Source organism: Lathyrus oleraceus, chromosome 3 (assembly GCF_024323335.1).
Source record: "Lathyrus oleraceus cultivar Zhongwan6 chromosome 3, CAAS_Psat_ZW6_1.0, whole genome shotgun sequence".
Lineage (NCBI taxonomy): Eukaryota > Viridiplantae > Streptophyta > Magnoliopsida > Fabales > Fabaceae > Lathyrus > Lathyrus oleraceus.
In genome coordinates, this window is record NC_066581.1 from 349,724,093 (window position 1) to 349,743,773 (window position 19,681).

Here is a 19,681-nt window from a genome sequence, read left to right on the forward strand (position 1 = left end):
CTAAAGTGTTGGAACTTCTCCACATGGACTTGATGGGACCTATGCAGGTGGAAAGTCTTGGTGGGAAAAGGTATGCTTATGTTGTGGTGGACGACTTCTCAGATATACCTGGGTGAATTTTATAAGGGAAAAATATGATGTGTTTGATGTGTTCAAAGATCTTTGTCAAAGACTTCAAAGAGATAGAGAGAGTCATGTTATCAGAATCAGAAGTGATAATGGGAAAGAATTTGAGAATAGTAAGTTTGCTGAATTTTGTTCATCTGAAGGGATTGGTCATGAGTTCTCTTCTCCCATTACCCCTCAGCAAAATGGTGTGGTGGAAAGGAAAAATAGAACTCTCCAAGAATCTGCTAGAGCTATAATTCATGCTAAAAAGTTATCTTACCACTTCTGGGCCGAAGCTATGAACACGGCCTATTATGTTCACAACAGAGTAACCTTAAGAAAAGGGACCTCAACCACTTTATATGAAGTCTGGAAGGGAAGAAGACCTACTGTCAAATACTTCCATGTGTTTGGTAGTAAATGCTATATCATGGTTGATCGTGAACAAAGGAGGAAATGGACCCCAAGAGTTACGAAGGAATATTTGTGGGCTACTCAACAAACAACAGAGCCTTTAGAGTCTTTAATTCCAGAAAAAAAGTTATGCTGGAGTCTATCAATGTTGTTGTTGATGGTCAAGAGACTAATGTCACAGACGATGTTGAAACATTTCTGGATGATGCCCCAGCTGATCTCCTGGACAAAAGTAGTGAGAGTGAGTCCACTCAAGCTGAACCTGAAGCTGATAAAGTTAATAAGGGACCCTCTATCAGAATTCAGAAGGATCATCCTAAAGATCTCATTATAGGATACCCAAATAAAGGGGTCACCACTAGATCAAGGGAAGTGATCTCATACGCCTGTTTTGTGTCCAAGATTGAGCCTAAGAATGTTAAAGAATCCTTAACTGGTGAATTCTGGATCAATGCCATGCAGGAAGAGTTAGGTCAATTCAAGAGAAATGAAGTATGGGAATTGGTTCCAAGACCTGAAGGAATAAATGTTATTGGAACAAAGTGGGTTTACAAGAATAAATCTGATGAAAAAGGCGTGGTTACTAAAAATAAAGCAAGATTAGTAGCACAAGGATACACTCAAGTTGAAGGAGTTGACTTTGATGAAACATTTGCCCTTGTAGCTCGCCTAGAGTCCATTAGATTGTTGCTAGGAGTGACATGTATTCTAAAGTTTAAACTGTTCCAAATGGATGTGAAAAGTGCCTTCTTAAATGGCTACTTGAATGAGGAAGTATATGTTGAACAACCAAAGGGATTCACAGACCCAAATCTTCCAAAGCATGTGTATAAGTTGAGGAAAGCTCTTTATGGGTTGAAATAAGCACCTAGAGCTTGGTATGAGACTCACATTGTTTCTCATTGACAATGGATACAGAAAGGGAGGCATTGATAAGACTTTATTCATCAAAGATAAAGGAGGAAAGCTCATGGTTGCTTAGATATATGCGGATGATATTGTGTTTGGTGGGATGTCAAGTAAGATGGTTCAACATTTTGTTGAGCAAATGCAGTCTGAATTTGAAATGAGCCTTGTTGGAGAACTGACCTACTTTCTTGGCCTACAAGTCAAGCAGATGGAAGATTCTATCTTTCAATCCCATGCCACTAGCTATGTAACTTTTGGTGATGGGGCAAAGGGTGAAATCAAGGGGATTGGAAAGCTGAACTGCCATGGAGTTCCTAACCTTGATAATTGGCTGCTTGGTAAAGGATTGACTGCGAACCTGATCAGCATCAGTCAACTATGTGATCAAGGTCTAAATTGAACTTCACAAAAACTAAATGCTTGATTACTAATGTAAAAAATGAGATGATCATGAGAGGAGTCAGATCTAAGGACAAGTGTTATATGTGGATTCCTCAAGAAACTAGCTATTCATCCATTTGTGCTCTAGCTAAAGAAGAAGAAGTGAAACTATGGCATCAAAAACTGGGTCATCTGCATCTTAAAGGAATGAAGAGGATCATATTTGTTGAAGCTATAAGAGGAATCCAAAAATTAAAGATTGAAGAAGGAAGAGTATGTGGTGAATGTCAGACTGGAAAGCAGACAAAGATGTCACATCATAAGATCAAACATGACACCACATCTAAAGTGTTGGAACTTCTCCACATGGACTTGATGGGACCTATGCAGGTGGAAAGTCTTGGTGGGAAAAGGTATGCTTATGTTGTGGTGGACGACTTCTTTAGATATACCTGGGTGAATTTTATAAGGGAAAAATATGATGTGTTTGATGTGTTCAAAGATCTTTGTCAAAGACTTCAAAGAGATAGAGAGAGTCATGTTATCAGAATCAGAAGTGATAATGGGAAAGAATTTGAGAATAGTAAGTTTGCTGAATTTTGTTCATCTGAAGGGATTGGTCATGAGTTCTCTTATCCCATTACCCCTCAGCAAAATGGTGTGGTGGAAAGGAAAAATAGAACTCTCCAAGAATATGCTAGAGCTATAATTCATGCTAAGAAGTTGCCTTACCACTTCTGGGCCGAAGGTATGAACACGGCCTATTATGTTCACAACAGAGTAACCTTAATAAAAGGGACTTTAACCACTTTATATGAAGTCTGGAAGGGAAGAAGACCTACTGTCAAATACTTCCATGTGTTTGGTAGTAAATGCTATATCATGGCTGATCGTGAACAAAGGAGGAAATGGACCCTAAGAGTTACGAAGGAATATTTCTGGGCTACTCAACAAACAGCAGAGCCTTTAGAGTGTTTAATTCCATAACAAAAGTTATGCTGGAGTCTATCAATGTTGTTGTTGATGATCAAGAGACTAATGTCATAGACGATGTTGAAACATTTCTGGATGATGCCCCAGCTGATCTCCTGGACAAAAGTAGTGAGAGTGAGTCCACTCAAGCTGAACCTGAAGCTGATAAAGTTAATAAGGGACCCTCTATCAGAATTCAGAAGGATCATACTAAAGATCTCATTATATGATACCCAAATAAAGGGGTCACCACTAGATCAAGGGAAGTGATCTCACACGCCTGTTTTGTGTCCAAGATTGAGCCTAAGAATGTTAAAGAATCCTTAACTGGTGAATTCTGGATCAATGCCATGCAGGAAGAGTTAGGTCAATTCAAGAGAAATGAAGTATGGGAATTGGTTCCAAGACCTGAAGGAATAAATGTTATTGGAACAAAGTAGGTTTACAAGAATAAATCTGATGAAAAAGGCGTGGTTACTAAAAATAAAGCAAGATTAGTAGCACAAGGATACACTCAAGTTGAAGGAGTTGACTTTGATGAAACATTTGCCCCTGTAGCTCGCCTAGAGTCCATTAGATTGTTGCTAGGAGTGGCATGTATTCTAAAGTTTAAACTGTTCCAAATGGATGTGAAAAGTGCCTTCTTAAATGGCTACTTGAATGAGGAAGTATATGTTGAACAACCAAAGGGATTCACAGACCCAAATCTTCCAAAGCATGTGTATAAGTTGAGGAAAGCTCTTTATGGGTTGAAATAAGCACCTAGAGCTTGGTATGAGACTCACAGTGTTTCTCATTAACAATGGATACAGAAAGGGAGGCATTGATAAGACTTTATTCATCAAAGATGAAGGAGGAAAGCTCATGGTTGCTTAGATCTATGTGGATGATATTGTGTTTGGTGGGATGTCAAGTAAGATGGTTCAACATTTTGTTGAGCAAATGCAGTATGAATTTGAAATGAGCCTTGTTGGAGAACTGACCTACTTTCTTGGCCTACAAGTCAAGCAGATGGAAGATTCTATCTTTCTATCTCAAAGTAAATATGCCAAGAATATTGTTAAGAAGTTTGGCATGGAGAATGCAAGCCACAAGAGGATACCTGCTCCTACTCATCTGAAAGTGTCTAAAGATGAAAATGGTGTCAGTGTGGATCAAAGTCTCTACAGAAGCATGATAGGGAGTCTGATATATCTCACAGCAAGCAGACCTGACATTGCTTTTGCTGTAGGTGTATGTGCTAGATATCAAGTTAAACCAAAGGTGAGCCATATAAATCAAGTGAAAAGGATCCTGAAATATGTCAATGACACTTGTGACTATGGGATGCTATACACTCATGGATCTGAATTTGTGCTGTCTGGATATTGTGATGCTGATTGGGTTGGAAGTGCTGATGATAGGAAAAGCATATCAGGAGGATGCTTCTTCTTGGGGAACAATTTAATATCATGGTTCAGTAAGAAGAAAAATTGTGTTTCTCTGTCTACTGCTGAAGCTGAATACATAGCAACTGGAAGTAGTTGTTCTCAACTGGTGTGGATGAAACAAATGCTGACTGAATATAATGTCAGGAAAGATGTCATGACATTGTACTGTGACAACCTGAGTGCTATAAACATCTCAAAGAATCCTATTCAGCATAGCAGGACTAAACATATTGATATCTGACACCATTTTATTAGAGAACTCGTGGAGGATAAGATTGTAGCCTTAGAGCATGTTGCTACTAAGATGCAGTTAGCTGATATTTTTACGAAGGCCTTGGATGCAAATCAGTTTGAAGTCTTGAGAGGAAAATTAGGGATTTGTATTTATGAATACTTGTAGCGATTAATATGGAGTGGAAAAAGTAATCAAATTAGTGTCTATGTGGCTAAAATAAAGTGCCCCAATTATGGTAAATCATCACCTAGTTTTGGAAATACCATCTATTACGTCTTCACACGCTACCCCCATAACCTCACTACCTACTCCAACTCTTCCATCTTCCTGTTACTTCTTCACACACCTCTGCTAGGGCAACTATGCTTTTTCCAGAAAAACTCCAAAATGTCACAACATCAATATACTTCTGCTTCAAAAATTACTAAGTCTACTCAAAAGGTTAGTGCTCCTCCCATGGACATTCCCGATGATGAGATTCTGGATGTTGTTCCTCTCTCTGTTATTCCCTGCGAGGCCATTGATTTGAACCAACCCATAGATGCCTCAGCTTCTGCATGCCCCAATCAAGGTAACATCTCTAGTATTCCTTCTGGCTCAACTCCTGCCACTAATTCTAAGGAAGATATACACCACACTGATCGAGTTATAAGAAACCTAGTCACTAGAATCCTTAATGAAGGACATTATGTAAAGGGAGTTTCTACTCCCCTGTCTAAAATGTACCCCTCTCCTAAGGTTGAACAACATAGTGAGAAGGATGTCGATTCCTCCAGTTCTGAGAAGGACATGGCTGCTGAAGGGTTGTGCTCTCTAGGGCAAACCGTGTCTGAAAAAGGAAAATATGTGGCATCTAAAACTGTCAATGCTTCCCACTCTGAGAAACATGATGATGCAAACGATGTGATTGACCTAGAGGATGATAGGTCTGATGATCAAGAGGATAACTTACTTCATCACTTAAAGCCAAGTGTGGCTAAACGCATGAAGACTCGAAAAGGAAGATCTGTGGCTGAACTTATGTCAGCTAGAAAAGCTAAGAAGACTGCTGGTATTGGTCCCTCCAAATCTTGGAGCAAGGTTGAAGTGAAGAAGAGGAAGGTTAGAGAAGATTCTAAGTCTGAAGAGGATGTTGAGGAAGATGTCCTTGACATCTCGCCTGTGAAGAAAGCCACTTCTAGGAAGTCTCCTGTTAAAGTTCCTGTTGTTCCTTTGGATAATATCTCTTTCCATCTTGATGATGGAGCTGCCAAGTGGAAATTTATGATTCAAAGAAGGGCGACTATGGAAAGGGAGTTGGTAAAAGATGTTGTTGATGACAAGGAGGTCATGGACCTGATAAAGGTTGTTGGGTTGTTGAAGACTATGTCTGGGTTCTCTCAATGCTATGAGGGTTTAGTTAAGGAATTCATTGTCAACATTCCTGAGGATATTACTGATAAGAATAGCAAGGAATTTTGCAAGGTGTTTGTAAGGGGTAAGTGTATCACATTCTCTCCCACGGTTATTACTAATTTTCTAGGAAGAAAAATTAAGGGTGCAGGTGAATTGGAAGCTACAGACAATGAGGTATGTAGAGAGATTACAGCTAGGCAGGTGAAAGGTTGGCCTATTAAAAAGCATCTTCCTACTGGGAAGTTGACTGTCAAGTATGCTATATTGCATAAAATAGGAGCTGCAAATTGGGTCTCTACCAACCATATTTCTACCATTGCTAATACCCTTGGAAGGTTTATTTTTGTTGTTGGAACCAAAGTGAATTTTGACTATGGTAGATTTATGTTTGAACAAATCATCAAGCATGCATCTACTAATGCAGTTAAGCTGCCTATTGCCTTTCTCTCTATGATCTGTGGGATTATCCTGAATCAACACCCTGATATTATATGCTCTAATGACTTACCTAGTAGAAGAAAACTTGCTCTGTCTGGGCACTATAAATTGTTTAAAGGCAGTCATGTCGAGGATATTGTCATGACATCTGCCATGAAAAAGCCAGCCTCAAAAGTTGGAACAATTGCTGAGCTTAAGGAGACTTGCAAAGAGCTGGGTGAAGAGATAATGGTAGCAACAACTAGGAAACAATCGTTGGAAGCCTTGATTGCAAGCTTGGAGCAGGCTGAAGGTGAAAATATTGAACATGCTAAGGAAGCTGAAGCCCACACCTCCAGTGAGAGGTCTGCAAACAATGATGAGACAAGTGGCAATTCTGTTTCTGGTGTTGATGAAGCTGCAAGCTCAAGCTCTACTAATTAGCTCCTTTGACTTTGGTCCCTATTGATGTGATGGTTTTTTTTGCTGTGATGGATTTTCTTGATTTTGGCAATTCTGTTTTGCTGTTTGTTGGTTTGTATCTCAGCTTGCTTACAGCTGGTTATGTACTTGGTTTTGTAACCCTTTAACTTTTGACATTTCGGTTAATGACTAAATATACATTTATTTTGTCTCTTTGGTCTCTTTTGGCTAAAAAGGGGGAGAAATAACTATAGCTAGATGATGTTTGACTGATACAAAGAGGGAGAACTGTCTGGTGTATAGTTGTGTGGCATAGGGGGAGAACTCTCTGTGTTCTGTACGTGTGAAGCTGAAGGGGGAGGTGGTGTGTTCTAAGCACAATCGCATATGTGTTTACTAGTTGCTATTTTTGTTAGTAATGTGTGTATGTTTACTTCTGCTGCTGAACTGACACTTTGATTGATTTCTTGTGAACGTATGATCTGATGTATGTTTTAGCCAAAAATTGCCCAAAGAGGGAGTTTGTTGGTTCTATGTGTTGGCATCAATTTTGGTAAAACTTAGTGTTATCACAAGATGTCACGCGTGTTGTCTTGACATGTGATATCATCCTCTTGCAGGTTGTTTAAATATGGTTGTGCAGGAGTTAGCCAAGATGTCAAACTCGATGTTAAGACATGTGCATACAGAACATTCAGTCTGAATGTTATCTGTTTTGTTGTTGCGCTTTTCATGCAAGTCTTTGTGTGCTTATGTGGAGATTGCATGCGTTATTCAAGGAGTAATTCTATTTAAAACCAGAATGTTTTATTTTCCAAAAAGGAATGATTAGCTGCTGTTTCTTAGAAGATACGCAATTAAAATAGAATTAGGGTTTCATGCTGCCCATGCCCATTCAAAAAGATTCTATTTAAAGGCCGTGTAAAACCTGATTTAGACACACAAGATACGAACGATGAAGTGAGAGAGTTTTAGGGTTTTAGTCTTGTGTGAACTTGTGAATTGTGAGCCATTCATTCATCTTGTTGATGTATGAATGGACTGAGTTTTGTGTTGTAATTTGTCCATTCTAAGCTTTGAAGTACGAGTGTATTTGTTTACTTGATTGAAGCTTTTAAGCAAGATCAAGTATGTGTCCTTGAAGTGTGTCTTCTTTCTTTGTAGTATTTGTTCTAGTATCACTGCTGTGATTGAGGGGGAGTGAGTATGGTCTCATATCTAAGAGTTCTTAGATAAAAGTCACACGGGTAGAGATTAGGTGAAAAGACTGTAACTTGAAGTTGTTTACTAAGAGTCTTTGAACTAATTCTGTTTAGTGGATTTCCTTCCTGGCTTGGTAGCCCCCAGACGTTGGTGTGTTTGCGCCGAACTGGGTTACCAATTGCTTGTGTCGCTGTTTAAATTGTTTCTCTATTTTTATCCTCTTTATACTTCACTTGTTGTTCAGATATTAGTGTCGTGAGATTATCTTTGACATCTCATATCTGATACCAGAATTTCAAGGAACATCTTCATTAGTAATGAAAATCTGATTATATTCAGAATACCCATCAAGCATACTAAGATACTCAAAACCTGCGGTTGAATCGACAAACATTTTTGCCATTGGCACTGGGTATTCATCCTTTGGGGTTGCTGCATTCAAATCTCCGAATTCAATGTAAACCCTCAAAGTTTTGTTCTTTTTATAACAGGAACAATATTTGCAATCCATTTGATGTACCCTGTTGTGCGGATGAACTTACATTTGAGAAGCCTTTTGATTTCTTCTTTGATTTTCGATAGGATTTCTGGTGTGAAATGCCTTGGAGTTTACTTGACTAGCTTTCTCCCAGGCTTTATATGCAATTTTAAATCCACCAAATCCTTACTCAATCTGGGTATCTCACTGTAATCCCAAGTATAACAGTCTTTATACTCTTTCAAGGGTTAGATCACTTCGACCTTGCGTTCTGGGATAAGGTTGGCACTGATATATATTGGCCTCTTGCTTATTCCATCTCCCAAGTCAATTTCTTCTAGGTGCTACGGGATCCTTCTCAAAAGCCAAAGGTTCGTCATCATAGATGGCGTCGAGCCTCTGGATAGTCACATCGATGTGTTGTTTATCAGGGGGCTTTGGTTCAAAATCCACTCTAGGCTCTTCAAGGTGTACTTCAGTATCTTTGGCTTCAACAACTATGTACTTTACTTCGGCCTCTAAGGTCGCTTTTTACTTGTTTTCGGCTATGTAAACCAAAATCTTTTCCAGTGTGTTGGATTCAGACTTACCCTATCTTCGTCTCCCTAACCAGTAGGTCAAAGTCCTGGAACCCCTTCAACTTCGTCTACTTCCCCCATGACCTCTCTATCCCAGTTGAAACCACGGGTTGGGTGCAGATTTAGAGAATAAAATGCCTTATCAAAAGGCATGTATGGGAAACCGACATGGCTATAAGGTGCAATATTTGCCAAATTCCTGTCAAAATTCCGCTTATCCACATGGTTAACCTCATCCATAAAATATATTTGGTCAGCCTCAACGTTTTCCACTATGTCGTCATCTCTCCATATCGAAATTCTTTGATGGAGCAAAGATGGTATTTCTCCAATCCCATGAATCCACTCACGACCCAATAAGAGATTGTAATTGGCCCTTGATGTTATGACCATGAACATAGCTGGCCTTGTAATAGACCCAACTGTTAGGTCAACCTGAATTACTCCCAGAGTATGGCTAATTTTTCCTTCATAATTCGATAAAACCATATTATGTGGTTTCAGGTCAGTGTCGAATTTACTAATCCTTTTTAACATGAACTGTGATATTAAGCTAACTGCCGCCCCACCATCTACTAAAATCTTGTTGACTCCAACATCTTCCACCTTTCCTCTGATAAACAAAAGCTTTAGATGGTTTTTCATTCCTTCGCCCGATCTTTCTAAGAATGCATTTTACTCCTCAACGCAACCGTTATTCATCACATAATAGCACACTGGCTTGTATTTGTCCATTTCTTCTATCTCTTTAGTCTCTTCGACCTCTGTTACATGATCATATTCTATAGGTAACACATAGACCATGTTGCAATTGATGTTCATAGATGATTCTGATCTTGAGTCGAAGTCATCAGTTAACATATCATCATCTTTTAGGGGTTGCTCCGATGTCTTCTCTTTGGGCTTCTCCACTCTAGGAGAGAAAAGACTTCTTCCTACTAGCTTTTTGTCTTCGACCTCATTGCTAAATTAAGGTTGGTTAGTTCTAGACTTTGCCATGTCTTTCTCAGTCCCCTCTCTTTCAGCTTTCTTTCTCCTTTATTGTCTCCTCCATTGGGATCTTGACATAGGATTTTTTTTCCTTTGTAATTTCCAGATCCATAAACCTGTTATTTCGTCACCTGGAACTCTTTTTGATAAGCAATGGCAGATCCTCGACCAAACTCGAAGCTTCTCCACTTCTCCCGACCTTGGCCCTGTTTTTTAGTGGGCCTCAACCATTTGTCCCTAGGGGCATCAACAGTGGGCTTGAATGAGGCTTGCATGTTCGCATGGATATTTGGGCCTCCTTGTTGCTGTCTTCGAGGGATTCCCCATTTTTCAAAGACATACTGGTTTTGAGTGTCCTTCCAGTTTCCCTTATGACGGGCAATTCGAATCTCTCTATATTCTCTACAACCTTTTTGTCAAAGACGGAACTGCAACTTGGGCACAACATCACTTCAGACTTCTTCCTCTGGAAGTGGTGTAGAAATTCGACTAAGCTTTCATCCTTCTTAGGATAAGAAACCTTCACTTGATCTTCACTTTGCAGGTGTTTTCCTCATCTGACCTCATGTTAGCATATTCACCCAATTCAACCATGTTGACTTGCATGTTGGGACCATCAACAATCTTAATCTTCTGCAATATAACTCTGAGACCTTCAGTAGTCTTAGTCATTTCGACACCTTATTTGAAACCCTCAGTAGTTCCAACCATAGGGCCCTTGTTATGATGGCCTTCAGTAGCCTCGGTCATATTGACATCGACAAGTTCGATGTAATGGGCATCTACCACTTGCAAAGGATGCGAGTCAATCTTCATCTGGGACTTTCCCTTGTCACCAAACTTCAACCTCCCTTCCTTAATAGAGTTATGCACAAGATCCCTGAAAAGAAAACATTGTGAGGCTTTGTGGCCTAAAAAATTGTGATATTTGCAAAACCCTCATTTTTTTGTTGTTCTAACGGTGGTGTTTTAACACCGGGTGACACTATCATTTGGCCATCTTTGACTATAAAATTAAAGATCTCATCACACTTCGTCACGTCGAAGGTGTATGTTCTCTTAGGGAACTTATCATTATTTTCTGTTTCGACGAGGTTTTTTCCGTTCAAAGGTGCAAGAACCTTGCAATAATAAGGTGGCCCTTGTTTCAACTCGGCCAAATCGACTTCGCTTTCGTCAAAACCTATAAGATCATTATATATCTTCTGACTATCCTCATCCATTTTAATGTACGCTACCCTTTACCTTATGTTGTTCTTACTTACCCTAGCCTTTTCAACCTTTAAACGCTCTACCTGTCGAACTCAGTCTGCTAATTAGGCCATATCTCTTAAATATTAGGTGTCTAGCTTCTTCCTAATGGAACAATCTAAACCACCTGCAGCCATTTCGACTAGTTCATGTTCGGGAACTTGTGTGAAACACCTTGCCTTCAACAACCAGAACCTATTTAGATAATCATCTATTGGCTCACTAAACTTACGCTTAATACTATCCAATTCCTTCAAACTGATCTTAGATTGTCCCATATAAAATTATTCATGGAACAATCTTTCTAAATGAGCCCAATCATGAATGTAGTTTGCTGGGAGTTTGGTGAACCAAGTGAAAGCATTTTTCATGAGGGAACTAGGGAAATATCTTATCATCAAGTTCTCGTTGTTAGCAATGTCCCCATCCTCAGTCAAATACCTCGTTATATGTTTGACAGTAGATTCGCTGGTATCACCGGAGAATTTTGTGAATTTTGGGACTTTCCATCCCCTAGGAAGTTCAGTTTGCAACACATATCCAAACAAAGGAGATGTATAGTTTAGTTTGCGTTGATCTGTGTCGTGACTGTATATAAAATATAGTCTATCGGATACTTGACTCCAAGTGCACAGTCTAGTCGTTTAGTTTTAAAATATATCGAACCCACAAGGACCGATGGTCAAACTAATGCTATCGATTTTACTATGTTTAGCTAAGGTGATGATTTTTAGAGGTTCGGTTCAACAAAAATTAAATCTAAAGAAAATTAAGTTTTTAAGAAAATATTAATGAAGGGATATCAGTATGCAACACATTAATTGTCAGGGATTCGATAAGTCACCAGTGTATATTTTAATTACCAAATACCTTTCAGTAGAAAATACCCATTTAAAAGGCTTTATCTCACACTCTCGTGATTGTTGACTCAGACTATACTTTTAAGTCAGAATGTACGCTCTCGCTGTCCCATTTGAAGTTAAAAATACTTTTTGAAAAAAATAAGTTCTAATTGCTTTTAAAGTGCTCTCGCTGTTTTTAAAATCAATGCCTAGTTTTTACTATCCAATTCGACCCTCACGCTCTTGCAATTGTCGGTTCCAACCTTAGTTAATTTCCCAGTCTTGTGGCAAAACCGTATTAAATAGCTTCTCACTCTCGTGACAAAGTTAATTAAATTCAAATTCAAAACCACATCCAGAAAGATTATTTGAGAAAAGAAGTTTACACCGATTATTATTAAATCCCGTCTAATTAAATTATTTACATACCGATACCGATAGTTTAGCCGGACATGTTAAATAATGCAAACACAGACGAACAAAAACGATTTAACAATAAAGCAAACATGATTATTTAATAATAAAGCAATAATAATAATTGAATAAAAAAAACCTGGAACTTTGATTAATTGAATAGGCTGAAACTTGAAGTACTTGAGCAGTCCTCCACAGGTCGGTAGGATTCTGCTTCTTCGAAACAAATGCTTAAACTAAACTAACTAAGTTGCAGTAGTTCCCCAATGTAGGAAACTACTACTTTTGGATAAGTGAAAAATGAAAAGGAAAAAGGGAAAAATCAAAGCTCTGAACGGAAAGGTAAACAGATTGCAGTCAAAGAAAATAATGCTTGCTGGAAAAAAATATCGTGAAAACAAAATTGCAGGAGCGGAAAGAAAAAAAACAGAGAGATAGGACGAGCGAGAGCCCCGAAAGTTTCCAACTTCCATTATTTTATAATCCCTCTTGGTCTTCGTGCTTGAGAAAAGTAAGGAGGACTTAGTTGAGTGAGGGATTCACGGGAAGGTGGTTTAAGGAGCGAAGACTGGGTTGAGTTGAGGGCAACGTGGACCACTTCTGTTTGAACCCCATTACGCTGATTTTGCATACGTGACGGTCGTGATGGACTTGTGGCGTTCGTCACACTTAAGGGTAGTGTGACGATCGTGATGGCGTGTGACGGTCGTCATGTTCACAAAGTTCATATTTTCTGTTGTTTCTCTTCTGTTTCTTCTTCTTTTCCTTCCTTTTCTATACTTTGCTCATTTAAGCATGGGAATTGAAATACCTGCAAAAATAACTTGAACACTTACGGAATAATCGAAATATAAATGAAAACGGTACGATTTTTGAATGTAAATCAAGGCAAATATACGATACATTTTCGCGTTATCATGTGCATGCCTATGTTTACCCTATTTCGCGCCATAATACTTTCGATCATGGCTGTCAAATTGTTATCCTCTACAACTTTGTCCTTTGGAACCCGATGAATGATTTCGTCCGCATTTTCGTTTCGATTGACCATCGTTACTCTTGGGGCTTCTCTCTCCCTAGGTATTTATTGTTTGACCCTATGGGGTTCACCCTGTTGTCCCTGGTCGACTTTGACACCTTTTGGTATAAATTGTTGGGCCTGATTTATTGTTGGGTCTTCTCCTAAAATCAACCTCTGTTTCTCTACCATCCATTCTCGACGAGGTTGTCTAACTAGCGCCTGAGGGGCGCCAAAGAAGTCTATAATTTGCGTTATATGTGCTGCCATTTGCTGATTAGTCTGAGCACTTTATTGATTAGTTTGGGTAGTATTTTGGATTAGAGGATTTGATATCATCCCCATATGTTGGGCAAGCATATGAACCATATCATGGTTGCTTTCGTCCATTTGTTGCCTTAATAATTTTGCAAAATTGGTTATGAAAGCGGGTAATTGGGCAGAAAATCCCATCCTTGGGGGTTGGGTGCTTTAACCCAAATTGTTAACGGCCGATCACGACCATTGTAATGGAGAAATTATGGTCGCCATTGGATCAGTAAATGTTGACGTACTATTATGAAAATTTGCCATCATAGAAGTTGGCATGCCATATGGCTGTTTGCGAACATTCATTATCATTGTAAACCCAATCACATAAGGCCTAAAACTATTGGTCTTTGGGTTACTAGTTCCCCCTACGTTCACACGAGGAATGATATTACTGGTCCACTTTGAGTGCTCGACGGTATTGCCGTCGTGCTCACTGTAGAAGGCATTGCTTCAGTCACATTCGTTGCGGTCGTATTCTCTTTTGTCGAATGAGGAGTTTATTCTCCATTATTGTTTGATGGATTAATCATGTTTCTAATGTACTTCCTTTTTGGTCTTGATTCGTTATTTTTGGGTACTGTACCACTTCTCAATCTCATGAAACAAAGTTTGAGAAAAATTTGTATGAAGAATTAAGCAAAATTTGTTTACCTTGGATTTTGGTAAACAAGCGTTAGTCTTCCAAAATTGATACTTTTGTTACTTACAGGATCGACTAGATTGGTCCTAGGACATATGTGTATAGTTCTTGTTTAAAGTTTTTCTTATTAGTAAGTTCTTCCACGATAATGTTGAATTTAAAAGCAATGCAAAAAGGATTTATGAAAAGTATAAAGAAGGAAAATAATTTCGACAGGAATGTAAATGGAATGAAAATGACTTTAATGTAAATAGATTGATATTGAATGAAAATACGGTGTTTCATACGTACATATTCTCATAAAATCTTTTCTCAATAACACTAGATACTTTGAGTGATTTTGAGTTTGGTACAATATTGAATACACCAAATCCTAATGCTAAGACTCCTATTTAAACTACTTCGATAGTAACGATAACAAACAGTTTTTTCTCCAAAAAATGACACGTTCTTGCTTGCATGTGTTTTGCCTTTCATATACCTCCACGCGTCCTTTGAAGGAACAGATAATGCCAAAATATGGTTATTAGCCTCGTTTTGAATTATCTCCATCGAAATCATCTTCGAATCGTTTCAAAAACTTCTAAGTTCTATTATAATGTTATTTCGACAGTATGGCAACTCCTTTGCCAAGTTCCAATCGAAAGGCTTTGCCTAACTTCCCGTTGAAGTCAGCTTGGATTTTCTAAATATTTCCTTAAGTTTTATACTTGACTTCTTCTTTTTTAGCGTCGAAATTATAACTAACATTTATATGAATGATATTATCACTATAACTCAACGAAAAATTAACAAAGTCGCTATAACTGATCCCCCACAAAATAACTCACTAATCATTACTCTAAGCTTCCTTTTTCACCTAAAGTTTCACTAACTCTAATTTCATCACACTTAGCTATTTCTCTTCATTCTTTTGTCTTTCTTCTTCATTTTAGCTCATCTTTCACTTGTTTTGATCCTATTCTTTGACTAAAATCATGCAATGACAGACTATCATCACAATCCCAAACTTGAGTTATTGCATGTCCTCAAGTAACTTATTTGCAACTGCACATTTTAATATAAAACAAGTTGCACAATAACAATCTAACATTACCAAATTAAAATTTTCTTTAACCTGACTATCGTTCTAGCTTCCAACTTCTATCCGGAAAATTCAAAAAACTTCCTCAAACATTGACGAGTACTCAACCTGACTCTTGGATCACTTTGACACACTCACTGGATATGGGTATCTCTCAATCAACATGAAAAATAAATTATACTTAGCTTGATCATGTTCTAATATAGTTCAACACAAAAATCACAATACACATATTATGGGTCTTTTAGGTTGTAACTTGGCTTATGTTTGAGTATGATATTTTTAGGAAAGTAGGTTTAAACATTTGGAGTTTGGTTCCTAGTTCTCCTTCTGTCATCATACCCATTTGTTCCTTCTTGACGATACTAGAGATCTTTAGTCATTCTTATACTTGCATTCTTTTTCTTTTCTCTTTTTTTAAGAAGTGTCTTTTTCCACTTCTTATTTCCTCACAATCTTTGAAATTTCGGCCAATTTTCTCTAGTACCCCAACCCCAAACTTAAGACTTTGCTCACTTCCAAGAGTAACCCCAAACTTAATCTTTTTCATACACTTTCAGAACTATATTTCTACCTAACTCCAAAGAGAGGGTGAAAAGAAAAGATCTTTCAAGTCATATGGCTAAGAATTTTTTAGGCTACATTGTAATACCCCAAAATTTACCCTTCATTTTTCCTGAAAAAAAAAAAGAAAAAAAAATTAATTAATTAAATAAATAAATAAATAAATAAAATAAATAAAATATAACAAATTATTTTGGACTTGGGTCTCCCTCACTTGAGCCCATTACCCACGAAAATCAGTCTATAAATACTGAAGTTTCAGTAGAGGAAAACACACTTGGAGTTACACTAGGAGATTCACTTGAGAAAAAGGGAGAGAAGCAAAATACTCTGAGGTTTCCTTGGAACAAAACCCCGAGGAAAAAGATAGTGAGAGAAGAACTAACAGAGTTCAGAGCAGCCTCCAAACCCTGAAGGGAAATCAACTTGTAAACCTCACGGGTGCAACTCAATTTCAATCAAGCTCTCCAATCAGGTTTGCCCTATATCCATCATCTTTATGCCTTTAATTTGAATGCTCTAAATGTATGAGGTATTATGGGTGAATTTGATACCTTTTTTGTGAGCCTTTTGTGAATTTTGATGGAATTATTCATGTGGTTACATTTTGATTTAGGGGCAACTCTGGGTTACCCTATTTTGTTTATTCTAACCTGTCTTGTGTTTCCATGGCATTGTTTTCTCTTGATTTCATCCTGCTGCTCTAACCCTTTGTCGAGTTTTGTGAGGGCTCACATGGCTTTCGCAGAGACACTCGCGTGGTTTCCCACTTTATTTGTGGGATACCCCCTGGAGTTTTATTCTGATTATTCGTGTTGACTGATTTCCTTTGACGGTCCAGCTGGAGACATTCCAGGGTTTCTTGGCCCTTTAACTGCTATAGCTTCGGATCTTTATCCGTGTGGTAATTTTTTCCCTTTCTCATACTTTATCGCTTTCTTAGCTGGAAGACCTCGATAGGAGGCAATGTTTGAGCCCCTGGGTGGCATTTTACTTTGAGATACATGTTTTGTGTTTTGTCTTCATATCCCCCACATGTAGCGCGGTTCCTTCATCAAGGACTGCCTGTTTGCCCTCGAGCATCCCAAACCCTAAAACCCAAAGCAACATGTTTACTCCTTCTACTACAGGTGAGTAAGTCTCTGAAGGTCGAGCATCCGGTAGATTGCGTAGTGACGTCGTTCGTCCAAAACCCAATCCATAACCCCGTAGTTAGCCGAACTACGGTTTGCTCTGATTCTCATTCCAGATGAGATACGTAGGCATAAGACGCGATGTCTTAGAGAGCACACATCCCCTTAACCCATAGGTCAGCCGAGCTACGAAGACTCTGATTCTCATATTCAGATGAGATACGTATGCAGTGGATGCGACATCCGCGCGAGTCATTTCTCTTAACCTTTTTAGTAAATAAACACATTAGGTAAACCCACACCCTTTAGACAAAAACCACAAAAGTGGATCCCGTAGAGTACTATGGATGCGTAGGGGTGCTAATACCTTCCCTTCGCATAACCGACTCCTGAACCCAAGATTTGGTTGCGAGACCCCGTCTTGTCCTTTCCTTTTTTCAGGTTTACTTCGAGCGTTTCCTTTCCCTCCTTTGGGATGAATAACGCACGGTGGCGACTCTCCTGTCATTCTCTTTCGCCGGTTGTTTTTTTCGCGCACTGTATTTTTCAGGTTGCGACATACATCACCGAAAGAAAGGCCAAGCTCAAAGTGGTTTACAATGGATATACCTATTACTACGTGGTGGTTTAAAAAGGCTCAAAGTTATAAGCAAAAAACGTCAGTGTGTGTCAGTCAAACCAGATGAACTTAATCAGAAATAGATCAAACTAGATAAAATAATAATGCATGGATACACTCAAAAAGAAAGGAAAGTGAACAATAGAATTTATTTTGCTCAAACCTTACTAGTTGAGGTATTTGTAGGTTGAGTACAGGTCCTTTGATTCTTTTCTCATCCTTTGCCTTCAAGTTGCAAGTTGTTGTTCTGATGATCAAGTTTCTTTTGATTCATTTTTTCAATGCTAAAGTGCTAAACTTGCAAATCTGAAGAAAAAAAAAGCACACAACTACAAACTTGTTCATTAAAGACAACATTCATAGTCATGGAAGAGGCATGCTCTAATAGCTAATTCCTCTATTGGGAGGTATCGAATAATAGAACGTAAATTTTGCAAAACAAAAAACTTGTTATAACCGATGGGTTTCCTCCCGTCCAACGCTTCGTTTCGGCCATTAGTTTGATGTCCTATGCTTAAAACACGTCAGGCGCAAGGGATACTCTCAAGTCGATTAAAACTCTTATTGTTATTCCTTTGTGACATTTACTACCTTTTTCTCCCAATTGGTAGCATGTCTCTAGATCCTCCATATATGGTGTCGATTCATACACATTAAACACCACATTTTCCTTGTTGAACTTCAAAACAAGTTCACCTGTCTTCACATATATTTTTGCTTTCTCGGTTGCCAAAAATGGGCGTCCAAGAATAACGGACCCTCCTGAATCTCCTTTCATGTCAATCACCACAAAATCTGCAGGGAAGGTCAAACCATCGACATGAACTAACATGTTTTATAAATACCAACCGAATGAGTAACAGATGAATCAGCTAAAGTGAAATTCATATTGCTCGGTATGACCTCTCCTATCTTCATTTCCTTAAATTTTTTCAGTGGCATGACATTGGTGCTCGATCCTAAATCACATAAAGCACGTGGTATCTTCGCCCAACCAATGGCACAAGCGATGGTGAACTTTCTTGGATCCTTCATCTTTGGTGGCAATGCCTGAGGTGCAACAATCTCCTCTTTCTCTGTCATGTTCACCTATTCTTTTATCAACTTCTGCTTTGTACAACAATACCTGCATAAACCAAGCAAACTTGGGAATTAATTCTAAAACCTCATGAAATGAGACACTTACCAGAAGTGTAGTAAACATTTCTTTAAAATTTGAAAACATTCTTGCCTTATCTTCATGTACCAGTCTCTTCTTAATGATGGGATACAATGGTTTTATGTAATCCGGTAATTCTGGATTCGGATCACTCAAGACCTGTTCTTTGTTCTCCTCCAATGGGAATTTTTATCTGTTAGTTGATCAATGGTGACTCTTATTTCCTATTCGTCACCTTGATTCCACTCTCCTCTTTTTCAATCACATCTTCTTCTTTCTCAATCATATCATCTTTAACTATTTCATCTTCACCTTTTTCGATCATCACCCCAAAACACGTTTCCACAACCTTGCATGATTCATTCTTAGGATTATCTACAATGTTACTTGCATATCCTCCACTCGAGCTCGATAAACCAATTATTTTCCTAAATAACTGACCAATTTGTATCTCCAAATTTTTTTATCAACACATCATGGTTTCTATTCATGGTCTCATGGTTCTTATTCACCTGATCAAAACTACTTTGAGTGACTTCAATGAAATTTTGCAGGGTCTCTTCCAACTGTGAAGGTTTCCTTTGCATTTGAGCTTGTTGGCCTTGTTGCATAGCTTGATTAACAGTTGAATTTTGGTTATTACCCCAACGGAAATTTGAGTGATCTTTTCAACCTAGATTGTAGGTGTTGGAATAAGGGTTGTTCTTCTAAA

General features: G+C 38.4%; 1 protein-coding gene across 1 annotated transcript; it reads left to right on the forward strand.

Annotated features, from left to right (window-relative positions):
- The first annotated feature begins 4,836 nt into the window (after positions 1-4,836).
- On the forward strand, positions 4,837-8,348 carry LOC127131237 (uncharacterized). Its single transcript, XM_051060168.1, has 6 exons — positions 4,837-5,094; positions 5,188-5,352; positions 5,542-5,926; positions 5,972-6,052; positions 6,122-6,574; positions 8,227-8,348. The coding sequence occupies exons 1-6, from the start codon at positions 4,837-4,839 to the stop codon at positions 8,346-8,348; spliced, it is 1,464 nt and encodes a 487-aa protein (XP_050916125.1).
- Positions 8,349-19,681: the final 11,333 nt, after the last annotated feature.